This window comes from Miscanthus floridulus, chromosome 13, assembly GCF_019320115.1.
Source record: "Miscanthus floridulus cultivar M001 chromosome 13, ASM1932011v1, whole genome shotgun sequence".
NCBI classification, from domain to species: domain Eukaryota; kingdom Viridiplantae; phylum Streptophyta; class Magnoliopsida; order Poales; family Poaceae; genus Miscanthus; species Miscanthus floridulus.
In genome coordinates, this window is record NC_089592.1 from 83,237,549 (window position 1) to 83,265,497 (window position 27,949).

Consider the following 27,949-nt stretch of genomic DNA (forward strand, 5'->3'; position numbering starts at 1 on the left):
TGCACAAAGCATGTCATGTGCCGGCATACAGCACGGGTCTTTTCCCCATCCGCTCCCTCGCTCGCTCCAAGAGAGAATAAAAGCCATTCAATGCTTTGCCCCCATCGCCCTGCCTCACCCTTCCCAGCCCGTGTACACCACCATGCCACCATGGCTGGCCCTGGTCTCAGGCGGTCAGGCCTGCCTGCCGAAGTGCCCGTTGTACGGTGAGGAACCCGAGTACTCGAAAACCCAAATGCACCATCCCCTAACCTACACCATTGTACGGTGAGGAACCTGAATGAGATTCTCCAATCCACTTCACGCGTGGCCTTGTGACACGTTTATATTTTCGCCGGGGGTTACTCTGTACAACGTCACCGGCGACAGGGACGTCAAGCCGTGACGGGCCGATCCGTTACAGTTTAAAGCCCGTTCCAGTGATAGTACTGTACATCCATAGCAGTATCTTGGGCTCGTAGGAAAGCAGACGAAGCAGCGATGATGGCTGTTCCGTTCACTTGGAGAGCAGCCCGAAGTAGGGGTTCTCCATGGCCGACGCGATCTCGACCCCGGCGGCGTTGAGGAGCGCCATGTCGACCCTGTCCCTCGGCATCACCAGGTAGCCCATGGCGCTGAGCCTCTGGAACCCGCACAGCTCCACGAACTCGACGACACCTTGCAGGCTGCCCACCCTGTCCTGTTGTTGCAGAGAGCACGATGTGTGAATTCAAGATATGGGGGTGAGATGAGATCACATCATTCTGAAATATACAGGTGCGCCTGGTCCTCTTGGTTTCTACCTTGAAAACAGGGTTGCTGAGCCGGATCCTCCTGAACTTTTCCTCTTCTGGGTTCTTCACTATGTTGGCAACAATCTTGAGCAATATTTGGTAGGCTCTTGCGACTGCAGCAGGGTCATCCTACAAGGTGACAGAAAAACACATTCAATGATTCCAGGCGTCCAATTAACACAGACTTATCCAGTCGTAATTTTGTATTTGTTTAGTGACAAACAATTGTGAAACACAACACACCAATCCTACATTAGATCAAAAGACAGGCTAAGAAAGGCAAATGCTGAGCATGCCTGCAACATTGATCTAAACCAAGATGCAGAAAGGGCGCAGAGTATAGCACAGCATCATATTCAGCCTCGCCAATGCTTCTATACCAAATTGAAATACTAAGAGCAAGATGGATCAAAATTAGTATCTGCAAGGGATCATTTTACCTTGTGATTCTTCTTCAGAGTTCGCAGGCAGTCTCTCAGTTGTTCTGATTTGAGGACACGTTCGACAGGTTTCACCTGCAGTTAAAATGTATGTGAGGAATGCGCTTGGAGGTTTCGCTCATGAGATGTAGAAGTATGGTAGAAAGAAATGTCGACCTTTGTGGGCGTTATGACTGCAGCTGAAGCACTAGGATTTTCCTGCGGTAAACCAAGCCGTCTCCTTCTTTCTGCCTGCACAGAAGGATATGACTTAGGCATCGGGACGCATATCACTGGAAAACTTTGAAGGAAATAACCAAATGAGATGCAGTTGCTAAAGAATAAGAAAATGACGTCACCTTGAACGCAATTCATGATTTAAAGGTAAGCTTGATCGTAACCAATGGGAACTACTTGGTTTAATAAAATCCACACAGTGCACAAAAAATATAAAGAAAGGCCGCGATATTTCATCTGACTCTGATGAACATAGTGTCACGATTTTTCAATGTGGAAATCCAAGATAATAAAAATGTAAAAAAATAAAGGATTTATTGGATGAATTATGAGCATGCTGAAAAAAAAATACAGTAAGGACTACAGAATTGTTTGTATAAATTAAGCAGAATTTTCAGCATGTTGCAACAGACCTTATCATCTGCTATACGCTGTCGTATTCTCTCTCTTGCTCTTTTCTCCTCCTCTTGATCTGCTATCCGACTTTCCATCATCCTACAGTAAACAAAAATATCACTTCTTCAAGAAGCAATCTGGAGTTGGAAATAGTGCATGTGAGACACGCATATGAAACATACCGTTTTCTTTGATTTTCCTCAAGAGTTCTCTTTGCTTCCATAAGATCTTTAGCAGCTCGAATCCTCTCCCTCTATAGAAACAATAAGGAACACTAAATGGACAAGAAAATGGCCACAGGATAAAAAAAAACTTGACCCGTGGGGGGTAAGACAACCCCGGGTATTGTGCTTAAGAAGAAGACCTTCTCACGCAGGTCGAGAAAACCCCCGAACCCCTGCTCCACCCATACACAGCGGCACCGCAGCTCTGTGAGACTGGGCTGGCCTTAGACCTGTGCTTTGGCGTGGAGCAGACGAGGGATTTTTTTTCGCCTCCGGCCGACAAATTCGCCCCCGTGGGGGTTCGAACTCCGGCCGCAAGGGTGCAACGCGGTAGCAGCTAGCAAACTGGACTAGCGCCCGCTACTTAAGACAGTGCAAGAAAGCACATTTTGTACTTCCTGCTGTAGTACGTACTATAGATTTTTACTTCTTAGAATTATGAAAAAATTGCAATACCTGATCCTCTTGTAATTGATTTCGTATTCTCCCCCTTGCTCTTCCTTCCTCGTCTCGTTTTTGCTTGTATAGTGCTAATATCCTGAGAAGTACAAGTGTGCTACTAGGGTGAATGTGTGATAAACAAAATGCGAGCAGCTTACTACTAATAATGTAAAGGTACACACCTCTTTGTATCTTGTTCCTCCTGTTCATCTGCATTTGGTTCTCGTTCCAACTGGGATGTCTCCTAAGAAAGAAGTTTGGGTGTGACAAAAGATGTTACAAAGAATGGAACACTAATTCCAGCCCATATGAGGCTGAAAGAAAGATGCTAGCAAGTGGTAGCGACAAACTAAATCATAGTATATTGGTAAGCGAACTCGTTGAATGTTAAAAGCATGATTACACTCCAACCATTCTGCATAGCTTAAGCTTTTGGGTAAATTTGTCGGTGCATGTAACTCAATATAGTATGAAATTTTACTTCAAAAAAATGGTATGGAATTTTAAAGGAAATATTTGATATATCAAAAAAAAGAAACTAAGTACATTCTGTCTTCCGGTTTCAGTCTGTTCTTCAGGTTTCTGCTCCTCTACAGTATCCCTGCAAGACAAGTATGTCATACATTTTACGCTGCAACAACATACATAGCAAGAAAAAGAAATGTGGATCAATACATGCATTGAGTCACCCAAGTATATCTGGCTACTGAGGAACACAAGCATTTAACTGAATGACTTGCTCCTATTAAACTTACATTATGCATAGAAGGTATATCATACAGATACAACCACATTTACAAGAACTAACATGATCACTAATCATTTGATAATTCCATTTCCTAGTGAATGACACAGAAGTGTAGTCTTAGAAAGTGGGCAGGCTGAAGGACAGCCCTGCCCCCCCAGCCGTTCCATTAAAAAAGGGAATGACACTTGATAGAAGGTCATCTGAAATCCCGAAGAAGGAAAAAAATGAAGTTTTGACTTTGAGGTGGCAAAGACTCAAAGCTTTAAGTGCTATTATATGACATCACATACTGACACTGTCATTCATACAAAATATGCTGTAGATTGCTGATTCCTCAATTGAGGTAGATATTTAACATTCTTACTTGGGATTTGATAGTTTTCGACTGAAATGGTACTATGACATTTCCATAGCAAGTCATCTATGAAATCATTTAAGGAACAGAAAACAAACCTCGTTTCTTGAACGTCATTTCTTACTTCGTTTGATGTTTCACCACATTCAATGCTTATCTCTCTTGGAACCTAGACCATACAAGGGACCAATCAAAACAAATTGTTTCAAATGTAGTGACATTGTGACAGTAATGTTCACATGACTATGCAACCTGATCGAAAAATATAAATATAGTGTCAAGTATTATGATGCCAGTTGCTTCACAGCCTCATATTAAAAACATTTGAAAAGGTTCCAAGCTACAATCTCAGGCCAAATAATTTGTGGTTATTTATATGTATAGGTTGAAGGGCAGGCCTGGTGCAGTGATGAGAGCTGTCTCACTGAGTCACTAGGTCGCGGGTTCGAAGCAGCCTCTCAGTAGATTTTGCGGGGGGAAGGCTTGCCTCGGTTTTTCCCTTCCCCAGACCCCACTCATGTGGGAGCCTTCGGCACTGGGTCTGCCCTTTATTTGTACAGGTTAGCTTGCTGTCAAATTTCATGAAGTGAAAACTTTTACAGTTCCCTCTATTGAGAATAATTTCAGAACATGGAATAATGCTCATGAGAAAGGACTTCTGCTAATGAAGAATATTCATTGTTAAGAAATAACCTACCAATGGTAGCTGATCAATGTCTGGCTCACTTTCATGTTCCAGAAGCCAGTTTACAGCAGATTCAAGATTGGCATTACCTGATCAAGACATATTATTACCTCTCCAATTCATTGAACTACGTACTAAAGAAATAATATACTGAATATTTATAACAAATATGTTGCTAGAGCTTTGCATAATTTCCATTTTTATGAAATGGCATATCTATCAACTGCCAATGCTATTAGTGAATAGCGAAAACACACAAACCATGGAAGGATAGCTGGATGGGCACAAATACACAAACATAACTTTTGCAACCATAGAAGGGACCTAATGTCATAGTTTCTATTTGGTGTATTATCAACCTATCTTTGGTACAGAAAAACATTGATGCAAACCTGGACATACTAAGTTTGTTTGAAAATATATACCTGAAAAATGGAGTGCCCTAACTGAACGAGCAGTTGGAAATCCAATGGCTTCAAGTTCACCAAGCATTTTCTTGTCAACTTGTAGGACAGCCATCTCTAGAAGATAGATGAATAAAAATAAGCGCAGCCCAATTGCTAGAAAGGCAAAACTAGAGGGAATGGATAATGGGGGAAATAGATAGCCATCTGAAACTATTGGCTCAGTTCAAGCAGATGTTGCATACAACTAATAATTAGCTAGACAAAATAGTTGCGCAAGCAGAAACAATTTAACAATTTACCAATGAGTAAATGTCCCCCATGATCTTACATAATTTAAGCTTTGTTTTAGGAGCTTAATGTGCAACTATTGTGTTCTATGTCTAACATGAAAGCTATAATGTTCTACAATTTACATTAGAACTAACATTTGTGTTCTGTGAGGCATCTAGGACCTGTGAGTATGTTAATGTTAATAGTACGTTGGCCTTAATCATTATACATGGAAGAATAGGACACTAGAAAAAGCTAACCTGAAATTACAGGTTATAAAGCAGCGGCACAAGAACCAGAAAGTGCAAGCAATGGAAAAGCACAAGATTGAACAAGTTTGATGAAATATTCACAAGATCTCCAGGTTGCATTAAAATTCTGATAACAAAACAAGTTGATGAAATTATGAATAGGAAATTTACCTTTTCAGATCTCTTTCCTTACTTTGTAATCCTTGAGCCAAGCTAATGTATGATCCTCTTCCTCTATAAGTAGAGAAATGAGCAATGCATTACTGCAAATGGAAAGGGGAGTACGAAAATTAGATGTAGAGGATTAGGTCTTTGCTTCTTCTGTACTTCATTCTTGTCTTTTCTTCCCAGATGGGTCTTGTGGTGATCTCAGGAGACTCGGGTGACTTCATTCTTCCTGCAATAACTTATACCTTCCTTCGTGCTTAGGGTTTCCCTCTTGAATCAACAGACTACACACAGATAGATTGATTCCTTTGTTTGGGTTACATCTTACAAGATCATATAAACTAAGTCACTAAGAAAATCAACGAGAGTAATAAAGAGTAACACTGAAGTTTTGGTGTACCTCAAGCATTAGATGATGATATTCAGTATACAACTGAATTGTCTAGTCAGCATTTCCTTAGTCATGAGTCATACAAGATACAAACAGAGGAAAATGGAATTGGTATTTCTCTCAAGTTGGATGCCTCCTGAGTCCTGAATTCTTTTAGTCCTGAGTCCATATACAGAAGTTCATCACACATATCATTTTGTTGGAAAGAATATGAGGATTGAGAATGAAACTTCCAAACACATGGTAAGAGCCCTAAATGAGAACATATGGAGATAAATGGCAGGGCGTTTGGGCATATTGAGTACACGAAGCAGCATCCTATCCGCAAGTCTGATGAACCACCAAATGCCAAATTCCATCGTCCATAGTACTTTCTGAAGATCAATAACATCAGAAGCGTGGTCTCATTGTGTTGCCCAGTGTCTGTGGAGCCTCATAGATCACCAAGCAATGTCAAGTGCCTATAAGCCTAAAAGGAGGCACATAAAAATTTCCACGATTGATAGATTTCCTCTTTGAACTGGGAACCTGCATAGATACTTTGGTTTTTTAACTGAGAACTAGACAATGAGAATGATCGAGAGGGAAGGCACCTGAGTGGTGCCAAGGCTGTCATCGATGAGTACTCTCCATTGGCATTGCCGGCAGGATCATGCCTAGCCCACGGATGCAGTGGCCATGGAGAGTTTTGCAGCCTTTCTGATGCGCCGCTGCTTTCACTGTCTTGCAGAAATTCATCTTAAGCAAGATGAATACTTTCAAATTTCAGATTGCAACTTCATCAGAAAACCTCTACGTGATTTGAACTTCTGTTCGGTGCAATGTACGATCTACAGGAGGAATTTATGCGCAAAAGCCAGGTCAGGGGTCAGCAAAGAATAAACAGAGGGGGAAACAGAAAAGAAATGAACAGCTGAAGCAGCAACTCTGCATCTCTGCATGATATTTGTCTCACAGAGCTTCTGTAATCTGTTTGAGAAGATTAGTGAGACTGTTTGAGAAGAGCTTCTGTAATCTAGAACCAGCCATCCAAAATGCAGACACTATCAGGAACACGAGCATTGGACAATGCACACACAAGACGGAAAATAAAGCATCAGTTCACAGCTCCAGCAACAGCAGGATCTAACCGAGCATAAAAACACAATGGTGTTGGAGCCTGGCAATTAAAAAATGAAGATGTAAGACAAAAACATAATCTCCAGAATCTGACACCAATAATCATGAAACTAGCATTTTATATTGTTGAAGAATAGTTCAACAATCCAGCCGAAGGAAACACAGATTGGAACGCATCAAAACAGAAGGTTCCTACAAAGCTAAGCTCAAACAGCAAAAGGCAATACAAGGACAACACCAGATCTGAAATCAGTACCTCATTGGTCCATCTTTCAACGTGTTGTATATCATCACTGATCGAGTCATAAGAGGTATCTTCTCAAATATGATAGTTTTTGCTACATATAAGGATACCCAGATTTAATGTGCAACCGCACTGTAATAAACATTCAATCGGTTTCAGTCAAACCAGCAGCAGCAGCAGAAAACAAGCAAATCACTGTGATAAACTCATCATCATTTGGCATCCGGTTCAAAGGGAAAAAAGTACTCCTTATAAGTCTTGCGACTTTAAGAACAGAAAACTATACATGTATCACTGGGCTGCAATCATTCGAGCATATGCATTAACAGAGCACCTCAATATATACACTACAGTAACATTACATCAAAGATCTGCAAGAAATGATGAAAATCACCAGCGGCGCTTGCTCAGGCGCCATAAGTTGGGTTCATTGTATCTATCATACAGAGGCTCGATCCTTTCTTGGCGCTTTCGCTTACTGATCTTCGTTGGGTCCACTGACCTGTAGAACCTCGGTGTCACCTCTACTAGCCATCTTGGGTCCACCGCCGTGACCTCCCTCATATACTCTTTCGTTGTCATAACAATTTCATGGTAGTGTTAGGTTTGATCTCCCACAAGTTAGGCCCAACGGTATTTTGGGCCTTGTTCTCGCGCCCTGATCAGAGGCGCCCAACCCTACATGGTTGGTGGACCCCCCTCGCACAGCGCTATAAAGGAAAGGTGGGGGCCGGGGCTCGCAGTACGAGGTTCACTGCGCCGCCAGTCACCCCACCGACATCCTAACCCTAACCCGATCTTGAGAAAGGGGCGCTGCCAGCGACGGGAAGCACCACCGACACCGGCAACGCCACCCCGACACACACGCCGCCGCCAAGGACGCCACTGCACCGACTCTCTCTCTCCACCGAACATCGCTGCCGGCGCGCAGCTGGCGTCCGCCAACGAGATCCCGGCCGGTGCTTCGACCACTATGGCCTTCGATGGTCTGCTACCTCTCACTCCCCTTCTCTCTGCCTCTCTGTAAATCTTGAACATGTATTCCTATGCTAAATACCCGATCTGGTGAAATTGACTCGTTTGAGTCCTAAGAAAGCTAACAATGGTACCGAAGCTAGGTTCCGAGAAGAAACCGGATCGGGAAAAGAAAATAGAAACAAGAACCCTAGACCTAAATCCTTTCGGATAAGAGAAAACCCTAGACCCAAATCCGAAAGAGGGAAGAAGGGGAAGAAGAAAGAAAAGAAGGGTCGGAACCCTAACCCTAACCCTAGTTTCCCATTCGGATGAACCCGAAAAGAACAACTCAAATCAGAAAGGGGAAAGTGGAGGACAGATCTACCTCGCCGTGCATCGGATGAACCTTCGCCGGCGCGGGAGAAGAAGCCGAGCCGGGGGCGCTGGCTCGCCGGGCTCGGCCAAGGAAGCGCTGCGGCCAGGCCGCTCGACGGCGGCGTGCTCACCCGTTGGGGAGCACGCGCGCCGGCGAGGGGGGCGGCGACGGCGCCAAGGCTTGCTCCACCGCCCGCTCGCTCGTCGTCGCTCGCTCTCGGTTGCGGCTGCGCTGCACTGAAGAGAGAAGAGAGAGCGCGACGAAGAAGAGAGAGAAAGGGCAGGGGCGAATGCGCTAGGGTTTTCCAGGGCACCGGCCGCAGCGATGTTTTTGATCCGGCTGAAACGGACGCTTGGCCGTCGGATCAAGACGGACGCTCGAGATTGGATGGGCCAACTCGAGGCCCAGGCGGGCGCGAGCGTGCGCAGCACTTTGCCGCCCCAGGCCCAGGTTGCGGCCTGGGTGCGGCCTACGCACGCGCGGAGGACTGGGCCGAGCCGCCTTTTGCCGTCTTGGGCCGCGCTGGGCTGAAATGAAAGAAGGAAAAATTTTCTTATTATTTTCCAAGAGCAATTTTAATGCATATTTTTGATGAATTTGAATGATTTTGATACAATTTTCTGTGCAAATTTTATCCAACGATATTTTGCTCAGAAAACAGTGAATTTTTTAGTGCTTCTGGAAAATAATAATATGAAAGATTATTAATGTTTCCGCTGTGCATGATAATTATTGTTCTCTTTGATTAAATTTGAACCAACAGGATAATTTAATTTTAAGAGAAATGAATTTCTGATAATTTTGATGAGATTATGATGTTGTTATTTTCTGACCAACGTTGTTAATAACAATATTATAATTTTGATCCATGAGCAATTATGCATTAATTTTACTTCTGCCCAACGGTGATGTAAAATGTTTGCATGGATGAATTATAAGTTTTAATTCGACCAACGTTGAGTTAAAACATGGAATTTTATGTATAAATGTTTCTTACTTACTCTGGTGTGATTTCAGGAGGCAAATGCATTGTGAACATTGCCAACATCCCGACACTCAATGGGACCAATCATCGTGTGTGGCGGGAGAAGTATGAATTGGAACTTGCGTTGGGAGAGGTCGATTTTGCCATCACCTCACCATGTCCTACTGAGCCAGAGAACCCGATGAGAGGTGAAAATGAATCTGACGCTGATTTCGCTGCTCGAAAGCGTGATCATGCTGAAATAAGAATGAAATATGACCTTGAACATAGGCAATGGACTCTCTCCAACCGCAAGTGCCTGTTGGTGGCCAAAGCCACCATAGAAGAATAGATAAGGGGCTCAATCCCTGAACGTGCTACTGCCAAAGAATATCTTGAGAAAATCAAGAGTCAGTTTACTGGGTCTACCAAGGCCACAACAAGTTCACTGATTAAGAAGCTTGTGAATGAAAAATTCACTGGTGGTAGCATAAGAGAGCACATTTTGAAGATGAACACTATGACATCTAAGCTAAAAGAAATGAATTTGAAGAAGGAGGATTTCCTAATTTATTTGATTTTTGCTTCTTTGCCAAAAGAATATGACACCTTTATTGTGAATTACAATATGCAGCCTGAAAGATGGGGCATAGAAAGACTCATCTCAATGTGTGCTCAAGAAGAGGAGAGGATAAAGTCCTCACAAGATGAATCTGCTCATTTTGTGAAGGATAACAAAAGAAAGAACTTTATTGGCAAGAATTCTAAACCACAAGGAAAACCTAAGTAGGATAAGTCCTCTTCCTCCAGTTCACAGGAAAAGAAACCCCAAGATTCTGAAAATCAGCAGTATGGTGGAGCTGAAAAGGATCAATGCAAGCACTGCTTCAAGAAGAGACACTACAAGAGGGATTGTCCAGACTTTCTGAAATCTCTGCTAAAGAAAGGTGATGAATTTATTACATTTATAGATGAATCCCTGTATTTATGTTATGATAAATCCATTTGATGGGTTGATTCAGGTGTAACTACTCATGTTGCAAATTCCTTATAGGGGTTAAGTAGGACGAGAACTTTGCAAAGAGGAGAAAGAACGATTAAAGTTGCAAATAGAGTGCAAGCCAATGTTGAAGCTATTGGAGTTTTTTCTTTAGAATTGAATAATGGTTTTGTACTTAGACTTAAAGAAGTACTTTATATTCTCTCTTTACGTAGAAATTTGATAAGTGTTTTGAAACTTGATGATGATGGAATTTATTGCCATTTTGGTGATGGCAAGTGTAAGATACTAGTTAATAATAAATGTGTTGGTCTTGCCTTCCGACAAGACAAGCTTTATTTATTATCTCTTGCTGAGCATGCGAACAATGTATGCGATGAGAATGTGAATGATTTCCCATCTGCGGATGTAACTAAGAAGCGGAAGAGAATTGATACTGTCTCTTCAAAATTATGGCATTGTCGCTTGGGCCATATTTCGAGGGGAAGAATGGAACGATTGGTTAAGGAATCAATTCTCCCGCACTTAGAATTTTCAGATTTAGAACAATGTATTGATTGCATCAAAGGAAAGTATGTTAAGAAAATTAAGACAGATGCCAAACGAAGCATAGGAATTTTAGAGTTACTCCACATTACCAATTAGTTTATAGATGGAGGCACTGAAAACCGCCATTCACATACTTAATCGAGTACCAAGTAAATCTGTGCCTAAAATATCGTATGAATTATGGACAGGAAGGGAACCCTCACTTAATCATTTGTGTGTGTGGGGCTGTCCAGCTGAGGCAAAAGTGTTTAACCCAAACATAGGAAAGTTAGACTCCAAGACAGTCAGCTGTCATTTTATTGGCTATCCAGAAAGATCAAAAGGATATCGCTTCTATTGTCCTGACAGACATGCGAAGATTGTAGAAACAAGACACGCTGTGTTCTTGAAGGATAACATGATCAGGGGGAGCATGATAGCACGAGAAATCAGCCTACAGGAGAAGCGGGTACATGTACCCACTCCGATGGTTGAAGAACCATTCTTCACACTACCTGCTGCTGTTGCACCGATAGTGCAGGACACTGTAGTGCCAACACCTGTTGCAAGTTCTCCCGTGGTGACAATGAATGAACATGAGGAACCTGTCCTTGAGGAACCTATCCTTGAGGAGCCTATAGAACCAAATGTTGCACATGAGAAAGAACAACAACAGCCCAATGTGGAACAAATGCCGGAGGCACCTAGAAGGTCTCAAAGAATAAGAAGATCAGCTATTACTGATGACTATAAAGTTTATGAAATAGAAGAATATCAGATGGAGGATGATCCCACCTCATTTGAAGAAGCCATGAGAAACGACCACTCATCAAAGTAGCTTAAGGCCATGGAAGATGAATTAAAATCAATGAGTACCAATAAAGTTTGGGACTTAGAAAATATTACTAAAGGAGCCAAAACAGTAGGCTGTAAATGGGTCTACAAAACGAAATATGACTCCCAAGGGAATATAGAAAGATTTAAAGAGCGACTTGTGGCGAAAGGCTTCACGCAAAGAGAAGGGATTGATTACAATGAGACGTTTTCTCCAGTCTCATGTAAAGATTCCTTCAGAATTATAATGGCACTTGTAGCCCACTATGATTTGAAGTTACATCAAATGAATGTAAAGACGGCTTTCCTAAACGGGGATTTGGAAGAAAATGTCTATATGGCACAACCGAAAGGTTTTGTCGTAAAAGAAAAGGAAAATATGGGATGCCGCCTGAAGAAATCAATCTACGGATTGAAGCAAGCTTCAAGACAGTAGTATTTAAAGTTTGATAGAACGATAAAAGGTTTTGGATTTAAAGAAAATGTTGAGGACAATTACGTTTATACAAAGTTCAAGAATGGAAAGTACATATTCCTAATTTTGTATGTGGATGATATCTTACTTGCTAGTAGTGATATCAATCTACTAATGGAAACGAAGAAATTCTTGTCCTCAAACTTTGATATGAAAGATCTCGGTGAGGCCTCGTTCGTTTTGGGAATAGAGATTCATCGAGACAGGAGAAAAGGGGTTCTAGGATTATCGCAAAAGGCATACATAGAAAAGGTCCTGAAGAAATTTAGTATGCATGCGTGCAGTCCTTCACCTGCTCCTATAGTCAAGGACGATAGATTTGGGGAACATCAGTGTCCCAAGAACCAATATAAAATTGACCGAATGAAAGCGGTACCGTATGCTTCAGCTGTTGGAAATTTATAATATGCTCAAGTGTGTACACGCCCTGACTTAGCTTTTGTTACCGGGTTACTTGGCAGATATCAAAAGAATCCAGGAATTGAACATTGGAAATTAGTGAAGAAAGTCCTGCGTTATTTGCAGGGTACGAAAGGGCTCATGCTTACGTATAGAAGATCTGATTCCCTGCAGATAGAGGGGTATTCAGATTCTGATTATGCGGGAGACGAAAGAAAATCCACGTCAGGATATGTATTTACTCTCGCAGGAGGGGCTATATCGTGGAAAAGCTCCAAACAAACCGTAACTACATCCTCGACAATGTATGCCGAGTTTGTAGCATGCTATGAGGCAACGGGGCAGGTGAATTGGCTGAAGAAATTCATACCCGGATTGAAAATGATTGATAATATAAATGAACCACTGAGATTGTATTGTGATAACAATCCAGCGGTACAGTTTGCTCACAATAATAGGTCAAGTGGTGCTGCCAAACACATTGACATAAAGTACTATATTGTGAAAGATAAAGTTCGGGATCATATAATAAATCTTGAGCATATAAGTACAGAGAAAATGCTCGCGGATCCGCTTACAAAGGGCTTACCACCCAACGTGTTCAGAGAACACGTAGCCAGCATAGGTTTAAGGGAAAGCCTATGATTCCCGAACATACGAAGGGCCCAAAGAAAGTTTACATTTCAAAACAGAGAAGTGTATTGTGGCTGTTAGTCTAGCGGCACTAATTGCTGTGACGATGGGACAGTTCTATGCACTAATCTGTGATGAAATAGGATGGAAGCAAGAAAAATATAAATTGAAAGTTTTGAGTATGAAATTGAAGAACGAAGAATAGATGAGAGATCAAGGGGGAGAATGTTAGGTTTGATCTCCCACCAGTTAGGCCTAACGACCTTTTGGGCCTTGTTCTCGCGCCCTGATCAGGGGTGCCCAACCCTACATGGTTGGTGGGCCCCCGCCGCACAGCGCTATAAAGGAAAGGTGGGGGCCGGGGCTCGCAGTACGAGGTTCACCGCGCCGCCAGTCACCCCACCGACATCCTAACCTTAACTCGATCTTGAGAAAGGGGCGCTGCCAGCGACGGAAAGCACCACCGACGTCGGCAACGCCACCCCGACGCACACGCCGCCGCCAAGGACGCCACTGCACCGACTCTCTCTCCACCGAACATCGCTGCCGGCGCGCAGATGGCGTCCGCCAACGAGATCCCGGCCGGTGCTTCGACCACTACGGCCTTCGATGGTCTGCTACCTCTCATTCCCCTTCTCTCTGCCTCTCTGTAAATCTTGAACATGTATTCCTATGCTAAATACCCGATCTGGTGAAATTGACTCGTTTGAGTCCTAAGAAAGCTAACAGGTAGATCACCCATTGTGGCTGCTGGTGAAAGAGGGCGCTGCTCGGGTGGACGTAAACCTGCTGATGATCAGCGAGGGTCCGGTACCCTCCACTGGGGTCCTTGCAGTGTGGAAAAAGAATCCAGCGGCGAGGGCTTCTGTATTAAGGTAGTTATTAGTGATGTTTCTGTATTAAGGTAGTGTTTCTGTATTTAAGATATATATGGCTAAGGTTGTGTATCTGTATTTAACATATGGACTAAACATGGAGCGCAATTCTCTGCGACAATAGTTTAAGTATCACTAGTGATGTTTCTTGGTTCAGTTAGGCCTGATTTCAGTGTAGGAGCGGCAATGCAATTCAGGTTTTGTACTATGACAATAAAATTCAGTGAAAGGGAGATGCCAAAGAGAAGTAATTTTGATTAATTGTAGATACTACACGCAAACTTCTAATACTTCTGTTTTCTACTAATATTCTAGGCTATGTAACACGGGTTAATGTGCTGGTTCTATCTTGCTGCGGAATGAAATTGCTACGGTAGTAATAGGAGCTTGGGGCGTTGATGGGAGCCTGCAGGCTGTGTAATGAAATTGCTACTTTTGTGTGCTAGTTATGCCTGAATTAAAAGCAAGTTGCAAGATTGCAGGAAATCAACTAGTTTTGCAGGTAGTATGTTTTCATCTCATTGTGGGAGTTAGATGGTCAGATAGATGTCATGTGCAATAATGTACCTATTTGGACCCTTCTTAGCCCTGTTTGGCAGGGCTTCTCCACCGGATTCAGGAGCCGTTTCGAGCCATTTTATGCCAAACGGGGTAAAACAAAGGTTTGTGGAAGCCCCGTAAATTGTGCTCTCACAGAGGTTTGTGGTGGGATGGAGCCAAAAATAGTGACTTCACCCGACTTCACCTCATTCTGCATGGCGTTCTATGAGAGCATGTTTTAAGGAATTCTATATGTGGAGCTGTTTTGCCAAACGATTTACTAAAACGGCTCTAGCTCCACCGATAGAGCTGTTCATGGAGCTGAAGCCCCAAAAACGGCTTCATTAGTGAAGTGGAGCCGTGCCAAATGGGGCAGAACATTAGTGCATATTTTTTTCTGATGATGAAATGGCTGGTAAGAGTTACATGCAACTATCTATCACCATGCCCTGGTAAGGGTTGCAGTCCCAAATCCTACTTGAACCAATTCAGTAGTAGTAGTAGTAGTTACATGCAACTATCACCCGGTAAGAGTTGCTCAAGACTATATGGACGTATGATATTGGTAGGAGAAATTATTTTCAATTGTGTACAGTTTGTCCTTTATGTTTCAGTGCATAGGATCACCATATAATGGTTCAGCTTTCATTTGGCAGTAAGGGATGACAATAGGAGGTTTAGCTTTGTTCTGGTTCCTTCTCCCATCTGTCCAACATGTCTATCTGTTTATTTGGTCAGTTTCAGTACATCTTTGATATCCATGATGCAGAGCATGATCACCTTTTTTATGCCTGATGTATATTTCAGTTTTAAGTAATTAGGCCCCGTTCGCTGGTCTAAAACTTGGCTGAAAAACACTGTTCCGACTGGTTTGTTGTGAGAGAAAAACACTGTTCGGCTGAATGAATAAACAGTGTCACGTGAGGAGGAACCAGCCGGCTGGCTGATTTCCTCAGACCAGCGAACACCACCTTAATGCGAGATGGGAAATGGGTGTGGGTGGTCATTGTTGTGGCTGTCATTGAGTAAAGATCTCAGGGAAAAACATCCGAGAAGCTTCAGAAATTTAGCACTTGGATTTTTTATATGCTCAGTGCAATTCTTATTTTGCCGTTTAGGTAAGCAGAACTAGTTTCTCCATGTTCTCTGGTCTTTTGCTGTCCTCTGGAGCACATACATATTATACACGTGCAATAATGCAGAAATATGTTGCTGCCCGCCACCACTCTGATATCTACAATTAGTACCGTAAATATGTCATCTGCCAGCCTTGTAAATTAAATAATTTGCTGATGGATCGATCATTCGATCGACGAGCATACACTGAGAATTTGAGATATGCAGTACCGGAGGCAAGTCGGCTAGTGCTTACTGTACCACACTAGCTAGACATACATCTAGGTCTGCTGGCTAAGTATTTATTTATCACTTATTCTTGCCTTGTTGGCTCACCAATGTCTAAAAGTATAAAGACTTGCTTGCAGGAATAGAAGTGAAAGTGCACTTTTCGTTTCAAGTGCAAGTCCAAGTGGTTTGAGTTCAACTTCTTTCACATTGATCTGTTCTTCGGCACTGCTCGGATGATGGCCACATTGATCCATTCTTCAGCGCTGCTAGGATGATGGGAATATTTTATTTATTTGGGAATATTGAGAACAGAATGTCTTGTTTTCTAAATTTGTATGCATGTGAAAGCTACCTGGTTCAATATGTTGATGGGCATGTCTTTCTTGCTTAGCCGTGAGTTACTTTTAAATTTGGTGAAGAATGTTCCAGTATATAACTATGTGATTACATCAGACATTTTTTGTATAATGTTTCAATCGTTGCTGCACCTTGCCATACATTTATTTTTTTCGAATTTTACAGACGAAAAGTGGTTTCTCTTGCTCATTTTCTGTTATTATTTTTGAATTTTAGACATGGATTTTACTAGTATTTTCTTGAATTTTAGAGCTCGTTTCCTGATTTTGGTGGTATCCCATGGTTCAGTGCTGAACTTTAGAACTCTGCCATTTTAAATTATGGTCAAATAATATGTAAAGTCAATGTTGAATTAGCTTTGATGAGCATTAGTAGTACACGGACGCAATAAAACGTCGACCTGAGCCAATTCGCGCACGATCCAAATGACGCCAGGGAAGCAAGGGATTGGGTCACGGTGGCGGGAGGAGATCCGGGTTCTCAATTTCCCAAAGAGAGAGAAGCACAACCGCACAGGAAGCCGACCGGTCCGCCCGCCGCGATGGACCCGCTGCCTTCCTCGAGTTGCCGGGAGGGATACGCGTGGAGCGAATGCCGGTTCTCGAGCGCAGTTGTGAGGTAGTGGGACACGTCCACGACGCGAGAGGCTCGTTCGCTTGAGCTTATCAGCTAATCTACGGCGTAGCGTGGAGGCCCGTTCGCTTTGAGCTTATCAGCTAATCTACGGCGTAGAGTGGAGGCCCGTTCGCTTGAGCTTATCAGCTAATCTACGATATTTTTCTCTCATAATAAAACAGCTTCAGCCGGCTTTAATACCCGCCGGCCTCGAAGTCTCTAAGGGCACTCATCGCAAGAGAAGGGCAGGGCAACGCACGAGAGAACTAGCAAAGGGAAAAGAACCTGTGCGTTGTAGGAAATGGGAACATGTCTTCTCCAGCACTCACTGAGTAGTAGTAGTTTTTTTTTTTGGTATGTTTTGTTTTAACTAAACTCAAGCAGTTTTTACTTGGGATTAAATCTAGAATTGCAATGGATATACGATACGACGCAACAAGCAAGAACTGGGTTTGCAGGATAAGGGGGAAACAATCCCCAAGGCATCATCATGAATTAACACCCCAATGATCATCAAATATTCCAGAAAACACAGAATAGGTACATCAACAAACCAGTTAGTTGCCTTCAAGCGCTACCAACATCACGGAGTTCTCTATTTATACACCGCCTCAGCCTTGATTGATAGGAATCTGTCAGTGGAGTTAACTCTGCAAGTCGATGATGATGCACTTGCACATATCCAAGATCAACAAGTTGTCTAGCTACCACACAAGCTTAAAGATGGCTCAACTGGTACTGGTAGGCAATGACTTCGAAGACTTCCTCTTTCTGTGAGCCATTGCTGATAGTATCTTTTTCCTGGGACCCTGTAAAAACGAAGCAAATGAAGAAATATCCACAATAAACCGAAGTAGATTGAAATCAAATTATGCAATCGGCGATGGAACTAGAACATAATGGACATTGCTGCCATTTTTCAGTTGTACATTCAGTAGTTGAAAATGGAGAGAAAAAAACATGGGATGCATATCAAAAAGACAAATCAATATTTCCATTGACATGGCAGTAGCTCGATGTACTATGCATGTGGGGCTAGCTGAAACACTGACTGAACATATCTTCAGTACCTACTTCCTCCATTCCAAATTAGTTTTGTTTTATTCTAAGTCAAACTTCTCTAACTTTGCCCAAGGTTTTAGAAAAATGCACCAATATCATGAAATATGTTATCATAGTGCATTAATTTTGAACTTGTAGATAATAATATATTTTTCAAAGAAACTTGGTCAAAGTTAGAGCAGTTTGACTTAGCCCAAAGCCAAAGTGAAATATAATTTCAACTGGAGGGAATAAGTTTTCACTGTTTAGAGCATCTGGTTTAAATTTATGATAACCACAGAGAAAACACACAGCACCAACTAATCAGGCCATTCTAATTCAGTTTACCAATCAAAGTTACTTCTCATTAGACAAACTGGGACTAAAAGTATGGATAAATGGTGGTCAGACTGAATACATATTCAACAAGTAGAAAGCAGATAACAAAGGCTACACTATGGGTGCGACTCATTCAAAATAGTTTAAAAACAAAAAGAAGTCATCAGCAAAGTTCATAACTCATAAGTTAGTAACTCAATTGCTACAGTTTCACTTTTTTGATGGCTCTGTCAATCTATAAGAAGGGAATTAATAAAATCATCAAATTCTACCACCTTAAATATATGCATATCGCTTCAACCCAGAGAGGTCTCCTATTTAAGCAGAGGATAAGCATGCTAACCCAGTTGAGGAAAGAAGAAGGCAAAGTAAGAAAAAGCGCAAAGTCCTTGCAGTACCATTGGAATTCCTAAAGACTTCATATCTTCTTCATTCATGTAAACCAGTGCTTTCATATCAACCTGAAAGATGAATATCCATTAACAATATTTAGGGTCACTAGTCACACCCACAATATGAAATTGCCACATATATCAAACGTGCCTCTTCAGCCTGGAAATTTATCAAATACTTCTCTAGATCAAGAGACTTCAGTAAACTGTCAAGCGAAGCATCAACCTGCACATATCAAAGAAACAAATTATTACAGCATTGAAATGAGTGTTAACGAAGACCAAATTTCATACAAGAATTTATACACAGCAGTGCCAGTAAGGGACTAGGCAAATGAAACTTTGGAATTCAAACATGCTAAAGAGCTAGAAGATTAATCATGCACTAGATCAGAATTTCATTTGGAACTCGAACATGCTAAAGAGCTAGAAGATTAATCATTTACTAGATCAGAATTCAAAACCAAACGTTGTACAAACATCAAAGGGACTCCAACATCAAATGGTCATGTAGTCCATTATATTCACAGGACAGTGCCACAGCAAATGGAAAATAAGAAAAGATGATGGTACAATGTTTCCCATTCCAGAAGAACAAATAGTGGAACTGCAATAACTGATCAGGATACAATCCTGTAAGAAAACATAACATAGATCCTCAACCATCTCACCTTGTCCTGGGATTGCTTTGGTAGTGCAGATGGTGCTGGTTCGGGTGCAGGTGCACTGACTTTCTTAATGACAATTGGGGCAGCAGCTGGAGGGGGGTCTCTCTTTTGAACAGGTTTGTCGCTCTTAATAACCTCTTTTACAGGTTTTGGCACCTGAACAGTACTGCTAAGTTGAGGGACGCTGGCTCGGGACACCAGATAATCTTTTCACGAAGATCTGAAACTAGGTGATTTCTTCACAACCTCAACCCTTTGCTGCACTTGAGATTTTTGGTTTGATTGCAGATTTCTGGAAGTAGGTTCAGCTAAAACATACACAGTAGAAGCAACAAGCTAATGGTAAATTATGAGAAGGAAAGCAGGAATAAAGGCATGTTCAGAATTATTCGAACAATGGCCCTTACATGAAGTTTGAGTTCCTCTAGAAGCCTTATAAAGCTCACGTCTCCACGTCCCATCATCCCGGCGAAACCTGCAAAATCCCGGCAGAGATATATAAACAATAACAATAAGATTATTCTCCTTCTGAATAACATGGGATATCTGAACTAACTGATCACATCAACAATTTGTAATTCTCAGAAAGTGAAAACACAACAGCCATTCAAAGCATTGCATGGTTAAGGCTAGCAATAAGAAGATGTGGTCAGGTGTATAAGAGCCTGTTTGGATCCCATGGGCTAGCAACTAGCAGCTAAAAAATAGCTCTAGCCCATCCAAACAAGACTAATGGGTGGGCTAATTTTTAGCCAAGCTCTTGGCTAGTTGTTAGTCAATTAGCCAAACACAACCTGTATAACAAGGGCTAATAGTTCATTGCTAGGATGTATGCACCTATTAGCTGGGGATCCAAACATTAACAGGCTAATAGTTAGCAGGCTCATTTTTAGCTAGCTATTTTCTAGCTCTGGCTAACAATTACGTGCTGTTTGGTTCAGGACGTTGGTAACGTGATCTGTTTGCGGAGGGTAACTGATCCCGTTGCATGATGTTTGTTTTAGGCGCGGTGTAATCGGATCACGCCGTTATCCGATACCGCCCTTCACAAAAGCGATACCGCTGCCATCGCGACGCTATCCGATATCTGAGGTGAATAAAGGAAATTATCGTTCGCTAACCTGGACACCGCGGCTCCACTTGTTGTTTGCTCCCGCGGTCGTGAGGTGAATAAAGGAAGCACAAAACGACAAGATGCATGCAACAGGCAAGCACGAAAGATGCATGCACTGCTTCTTTTCTGTGTTGACGTTACCGGAGATATAACCAAACAAATCAAGGAAGTGCATACCATGTTTACGTTACCGCTGTTTATCCGATCCCTTTACGTTTGCGTTTACTTATCTGAACCAAACAGCACCTTAGCCTTAGCCGATCCAAACAGGCCTAAAATATAAATGCACATCGATGGGTAGGTGATGAGCAATAACAGGAGTAGCAAACATGGTTTCACCTCAAGCAAACCCAGTGTATTTTCCATTTGTATGAGTGGAAAGTGGGCGAACCCATAAACTACAAAAAACTGGAACAAAAATGTGCATCCACACACTTTGCTGGTCTGCCTATTAGTTCTACACGAATTAAGGAAGAATGCAATGTCATTCGAAACAATGACTAGATCACATTTGTAGCAGCAGCAGGAGCACCACAAGCATCTATATATCTGCCGATTCACACAATCAACCACAAGCATTGCACACACTAACTACCGATCGGATCCCGTATACAAACAACACAACTAGCGAAGGACGAAGGTAATAAGCTTTTCAACTTTTGCAAGCAAGCCTTAAAAGTACCAGCAACACGAACCATTCGATTCGAAGTCCATAAACAACATTTCCGCAGCCACCACTCACTGGTTGTCGATCCAGCCCAGAAGTCGCGACCACGTAGCGCCAACAGGCACGGGAATGGCGAAGCGGGCAACGATTTTGAACCGGGCGAGCTCGAGGGCGTACCTTTTTGCGCCATCAGACCGCGAGCGCGAGGCGCCGCCCGACCCGAGGCGGTCCATTACAGAGCGCTTCCGCCCTGAGGTCCTGTCGGCGTACATCGAGACCGCGGCGTCGGCGGCGAGGGCTTGGGAGCGAGTGCGCGTAGGGTTTCGTCGGCGAGAAGGGGAGGAGGAATACAAGGTGGTGGGGAGAGGACAGAAGGACACAGGACCGGTGGAGTCGTGGAGAGAGCTGGAACGTGTTGGTCTGGGCCTGTGCTTGAGAATAATCAGCCCAATACTAGATTTCCTCTAGGCCTGGAAATTGGAACACGTAAGGCCCATGGCTAGGCGTGATCCATGAGAAATTTGACGGTTTTGTCCATGTGCAAATATAAAAAGACATTTTTCTTCCCATATAAAAAAATGTAAAAGCCTTAAGCAATAATAACAGTGTAAGCACCAGTTTTACTTAAAACCACGAGGAATTTTAGCTGCCATGACACCTATATGAAAGTTAGACAACTCTTCAAAGAGGTGGATGCTCGGTGAATTGGAGAAGCAGAGGATAGAAGGGTAAGGATAAAGATGTCCATGTTCGTATAGAGGTACAAGCTTGCCAATATGACACACGTGTTAGTACTGGTTTCTTTTAGCTGAGCAATGTGAGAAGAGAAATGGCAAGGGAGCAAATAAGCAAAAACTAGATTCTCCCATCGATTTTATCAGTTTTGGTAATGTCATTGTGCTACCACGATGAACCGGCAAAGATGGCACAAGCATCTTTTAATTGGCTAAAAAAGAAACAAGATGTCACACACATATCTACATACGTATATGTACAGTTTGAGCAGCCCTGACACGAAGGATAAAGGTAGTTGGCTTCAAAAAAGTGACCATACCATCTAGACCTGGATACTATGCGAGGGCTCGTTTGGCGAAGCTCCAAAACATCTTTTAGGTTTGATTCAGCTTTTTATTACAGAAGTAATTTTTTTGCTGATTCTATAAAGTGGTTATCTAAAATGAATTAGGAGGTCGTGAGATGAAAAGAATAAGATTTTCTTGATTCACTACAGCGTACATAATTATTGTATATATAGAGCTTATCCTATAGAAACAATTTTAGTAAAAAATCACTTCTCACAAAAAATATGGAACAAGAGGAGCTCATCTCCCAAATATTATAAAAATAGATTCGGCTATCTATGACTTATCAAAAGGTGAGAATGACGGATGGAGTATGTACTTATGGTCAGGGGCGGACACAGCGGTGGGCGCGGGGGGCTCAAGCCCCCCTACCCATTTCGCAGCAGTAGAGCCCCTGTGGAGCCCCCATGAATTTTTAGGTAAAATTCTATAATGTAGGGGGGTGAGACTTAAAATCGAACAACAGTATTCTTCAGTCCCCTGAAATATTTTCTGAGTCCGCCGCTGCTTATGGTTGTCTCCTGCTCCTTGACCCAACTCTAGCACGAAACATGCAGCTCTTCTCCCGAACACAGAAGGTGCAGCTGGCCCCAAACGTTAGTCGTACAAGTAACCAGAACTTGAGAAGAACCATGTGGTCCGTGTCCGTCCATGGTTGTTGGGCTGCTGGCTGCTGGCTGCTGGCTGCTGCCTGTAGCGCGTGGCGTGGTCGTTATTTCAACACGTACTGGGAACCGAGTCACCAGGACGACTGCTCCCGCCTAACCGCCGGACATGGCTTTGGCTTCCCTCCCGCCGGCCCGCGCCGCGCTCGTCGCCCCTTAATTGTGTTGCGCTCTCAATCTCAGGCGCTCCCGAACGACGACTCTCGCACGCCCAGCCGAAGCTGCCGTGTTCGAGGAGGAGGGCGACACGTACGCCGACGCGGACAACAGGCACGGACGGCGTTGGCTGAGCCCTCGATCGAGGCAACCGGGTCGGCAGGAGACCAACGCTAGCCTCCAGGTCCCAATCGCGTACCGTCCGTGGTACCGATACCGATCGGGAACCGCGTACGTGGCCGCCCCTGGACGACGAACGCCGACGGACGACCCGGCCCGCGTGCGGCGTGCCTACTCACCAGTCACCACCGCTCCGCGCTTCCGCCGAGAGAGAGCCCAAGGAAAACGGACGACGCGCACGACCCGCCCCGGACCCGGACCGCGTTTCCCCACCAAACTCTCGGGTCTTGTTGCCGTCCACCGCAGTCGCGGCCGCGCGAGCGAGAGCATAACCTGACCCTGACGACGACCTGAGAACCGAGAGCGCCCCGACAGACATGAAGCTGCCTCGATGGCAGTCGGCAGCAGGTGCTTGCCGTGCTGAGGTGAGCGCGTGCGTCCAGACTCGAGAGTGACCCACGAGGACAAAGGCCCTGTTCTCGTACCTCATATTCCGGCTTCTTTTTTTCAGCCGGAACAGTAGTTTTTCTCTCACAACAATTAAGTCAGGAACAGTATTTTTCAGCCAGTTTCAACTAAGTTTCAGACCAGCGAACGGGACAAAAAAAAAACTAAAATGACCCCCTTTTTTATAATAAAACTACAAGGACCCTTTAATAACAACTCTGGCATCTTTACATTATACTAGTACTATCATGGTATAAAGCACAAAACAGCATAACAAATCACCTACTGTGCTACAGATTAAAGGAATATTGTTTGGGCAGCTGGAAGCATCCAGCTAACGAGCTCGGATCTCATTGGGTGGTTGCTGCTGTGCAACTGCAGCTGCAAATTGCAACGCCAGCAGGGAGCGGTCAAAGATGGACGCCAACGTTTGTTTTAAGTGTTTGTTTATTTATGATCCGGTGTGGTGGACTGGCGCACTGGCGGAGCTGCATACGTTGAGCTCGTCAATCGTCGTCGTCAACGGTCCCGTTTGACTTGGCTTTTTCGTTTTGTATATACCCCAAAAAATCGTCCATCTTTTTAAAAGGGTTGTGTTTTCAATAGCTTTTCTTTTGCAAAAAATAGTAAGCTTTGAGGATTCTTTGGGACAGAATTGTGTGTGGTTGTCAATTTTCATGGGGTAAATTAGTTATATCTGCTCCGATCCTGATAATTCCTAACAGACCTCTGTATTAGAGCTGAGGCTGTTTGGTACGTCTGAAATGATAAGCAGAGTTACCCAAAAAGAAACAAAAAAAAAGGCCACATGGATTCCAAGGACGAAAGAATCTCCACTCAAAGGAATGTAATTTTGGTTTTTACGAGACAAACAATTTTAGATACTGACGTCTATGGTTGTATAAGATTATTATTATAAAATATTTTGTAGTCACACTATCTAGAACCATAATTGTTGGTACTATTTTTTAATAAACTTAATTAAATTATTTGGAATTTAGAATTATATATTCTTTTCTTTGACAGAGAGTAGAATGGGATTGATTGTTAAGACAAGGTACCCACCAGAAAAGAGGCCGGCCTCGTGGTGCCTTGCATATAAGAATGCAACGCAACCGGCCTCTCTCCCCGTCATTTTCTTGGCGTTATAGTCTTGCCGGCCGGCCTGGAGGATCGATCAGCAAAGCTAAGAGCCAGGCGGCAGGGGCCAGTAGTCGGAACCGCATAAATCCATCCATCCCCTCCCTCTCCCTGCAGGCCGGCAGCCGTTGGAGGGAACCACAGACGACAAGGCAACCCCAATCGAGTCTGATCCCTCTTCTCGTCTCGTCTCGTCTCATCTGTGCGCTGGAAACACCGCCATGGCTGTAAGTTCCTCTCCTCGCTCGCCTTCCATGGCAACAGCTTTCGATGCTTTTCACAGTTTTATTACTACTGGTTCATTTCCGTTGTGACTTGTAAGCCACACAGTTTTTTCAGATAGAAGTTGTAGCGCGATCTAGTTTGCATGTTGTATTCCTATACTTTGCACAAAAGAACAAGTCTTTCACCACCCAGAATTGGGTGTTCCATGGTTCTCTTGGAAGGGGTTCAGTTCATTTCGTCTCCGTATGGTTTCCGGCCGGATGCGATATCTTCTGAACCTGAATTTTCTGAAGGAACAAGAGCATCGCTGCGAATAGACATCTAGCCATTAAGAGCAAAAGTTGGGACCGTTTCCTGTGGTAAACCAAACAAACCTTCTTCGGAGCAATCGGATTAATTAGAGCAACAGCAACCGAGTTCCGAGTTAGAACTAGAACTAGAGCCCATTTCTTGCGTAAGCTGTTGAATATCTTGGCGTGTAGAGTTTCAGAACTAGTGAAGAGTCCTTGCCTGAAACTTGCGAAATGTCTTTCGGTCACAATCTGTTGCCCTGGTAGTCTTCATCTCTCATAAATGATAGATGCACAAAGCTAGAGATGCTGCTAGGTTAACTGACTGGAATACGACTACCACGACTCTTTTTTTTTAAAAAAAAATAATAGAGTCGTATGAATGAAGATTGGAATACACGCACCATATAATTCAAAACAAACTCATGGTGTAAGGCGTGCACGCACCCCAGATTCACCTCGTCTAAAAATTTGCACTTAGAACCCGTTTGGTACAGCTTCGCGAGCCGCTACACCAGCAGCTTCATATGCTGTATGAGTTTGAAGGCACCTTCATGTGCTGTCAATTTCATAGTAAGGGACATTATAAGATATAGTGTGTATGAATTTTTTTTTACAAGGCATACTGTATGAGATTAATTGGTCCAAGGGTAGTAGTACTAGAGCCTGCGTACAGGTAAAACCTTGCATTATGTTTCCAGAAGCAGAGAGTAGATAGATGTACACACGTAAGATGCACATACTGAATTTTCTCTTCCATTTGGGAGACTTAGGCAGACATGAGGCGTCATCAGCCAGGCAGACCTTCGCTGTCAGTCTGTCTTGAGAAGCTTTGCAGATTGTCAAACCTGAAACCAACCAACCACTGCACTAGCGTGTCCCTTTTGTCCTTAATTTGTACAAGTGGCGATGCAGAAGTATGTGATTAGCTTCCCTGTTTGATTGTTCATTTACCACATCTGTTCCGTTGACTAGTTCATGCACTGAGTCAACGGCCGCAAGTCATGGCGTACGAGTTCCTCCTGTTTCCTTTGGTCGATCACGGCCCATGTCAACTTGAATTGATGTCCACGTTCTGCCATTGCAACTGGTCTTACAATTCCGACTTCTGACTGCTCTAGAAGAACAGAAAACAAAAGGCATTGACTCTTAGTATTTTCCACTGTTTTTTGAAAGAAAAGTCCAAATTTGAAGTAGCATTGGAATTGTTCTACAAGTGTTGTCTTTGCAATTGTTGGAAAGAAAAAATGGCGGCTGATTCTTGTGGGTTTGAATGCTTGTGGGAATGCAGCAGCAGAAGAACCCGCACGTGCCCAAGTTCGGCAACTGGGACAACGACGGCAACGTGCCGTACACGCTCTACTTCGAGAACGCGCGCAAGGGCAAGGGCACCGGCGGCAAGATGATCAACCCCAACGACCCCGCCGAGAACCCGGAGGCCTTCTCCATGGCCGCACCGTCGCCGAACCGCTCCGAAGCGCCGCCGGCGCCGACGCCTCCGCGGCACGAGCGCCGGCCCAGCGACGCGCCGCCGCCGCTGTCGCCCAACCCCTACGCCGGGTCGCCGTACCACCACCGCCACGGCGGAAGAGGCGGCGGGCGGGCCGGCGGCGGCGGGTACAGCGTCGAGCAGTCGCCCGTGCACCCGTACAGCTCCGAGAGCGCCGGGTACGGCCTCGTGGCCAACTCCGTCGACCGGTCCCGCGCCAAGGGCGGCTCGCGCGGCAACGAGACGGTGAGAGAGGGCTGGCTAGTTCTGCCTTGTTAATTTCACACCGCGGCGCCCTGCCATGCCAATGCCGGACGAGCTGATGATTGATTTAACGATGTATGCGATGCAATGCAGCCGACGAGGGGCTCGGCGGTGCCCAAGTTCGGCGACTGGGACTCTAACCCGGTTTCGGCCGACGGCTACACGCACATCTTCAACAAGGTGAGGGAGGAGAAGCAGACCCAGGCGGGGAAGCCGGCGGCGTACGGCAAGGACGGCGCGGGCGGGAACGGCGCCAAGCAGCACCACGACGACGGCTACGTCTCATCGGTGAGCGGCGCGCAGCCATGCGCAGACAACACAACTAAAGTAGCTGGTTCTGTCATCTCATTCGAGCTTTGCATCTGGGTTTTGGTTGCAGAAATTCTCGTGCTTTGGATGGTGCAAGTAGAGATCGATTGCCTGATGAATGCTGATGATGGATGGATACAAACGCTGGTTCGTCTGGGATGTAAATCTGGAGAAGGAGGGGTTTGTGATTCGGCCTGGACTGCAGTCCCATCTCTGATGGGGGCATGAAACGATCTCCCTGATCTTCTTTTTGTGGTAGCTTTCACTTCAATTTTTGAAGTGAGACATAGATTTGGTGTCATGGTAGAGTAAGCATTGCATTGCTGTGTTGGTTCTTCAGTATTGAATTGAATTTACAGTACATGTATGTACGACAGGATTGCACTCACTCTGATCTCTGAAGTGAATATATATCCAATATGTTGTTGGCGTATGGTTTGTTCTTGGTATGCTCAAACGGTTACTGATGTACGGCCTGGAAAAGACTACAGTTCTCGTTACTGGAGGGGGAAG

General features: G+C 43.9%; 2 protein-coding genes and 1 pseudogene across 2 annotated transcripts; 1 reads left to right on the plus strand and 2 right to left on the minus strand.

Annotated features, from left to right (window-relative positions):
• Positions 1-324: 324 nt before the first annotated feature.
• Positions 325-7,513, minus strand: LOC136501424 (uncharacterized). Its single transcript, XM_066496949.1, has 14 exons — positions 5,775-7,513; positions 5,378-5,697; positions 4,704-4,799; positions 4,291-4,367; positions 3,692-3,762; positions 3,037-3,091; positions 2,673-2,734; positions 2,506-2,587; positions 2,008-2,078; positions 1,843-1,924; positions 1,370-1,444; positions 1,214-1,288; positions 783-902; positions 325-679 (listed from the first exon to the last, which is right to left on the minus strand). The coding sequence occupies exons 3-14, from the start codon at positions 4,795-4,797 to the stop codon at positions 497-499; spliced, it is 1,047 nt and encodes a 348-aa protein (XP_066353046.1). The 5' UTR covers positions 4,798-4,799; positions 5,378-5,697; positions 5,775-7,513; the 3' UTR covers positions 325-496.
• Positions 7,514-17,485: 9,972 nt separating this feature from the next.
• On the minus strand, positions 17,486-21,653 carry LOC136501110 (uncharacterized; annotated as a pseudogene).
• Positions 21,654-24,832: 3,179 nt separating this feature from the next.
• Positions 24,833-27,869, plus strand: LOC136501799 (RPM1-interacting protein 4-like). Its single transcript, XM_066497334.1, has 4 exons — positions 24,833-25,086; positions 26,666-27,109; positions 27,221-27,415; positions 27,507-27,869. The coding sequence occupies exons 1-4, from the start codon at positions 25,081-25,083 to the stop codon at positions 27,534-27,536; spliced, it is 675 nt and encodes a 224-aa protein (XP_066353431.1). The 5' UTR covers positions 24,833-25,080; the 3' UTR covers positions 27,537-27,869.
• The last annotated feature ends 80 nt before the right edge of the window (positions 27,870-27,949 follow it).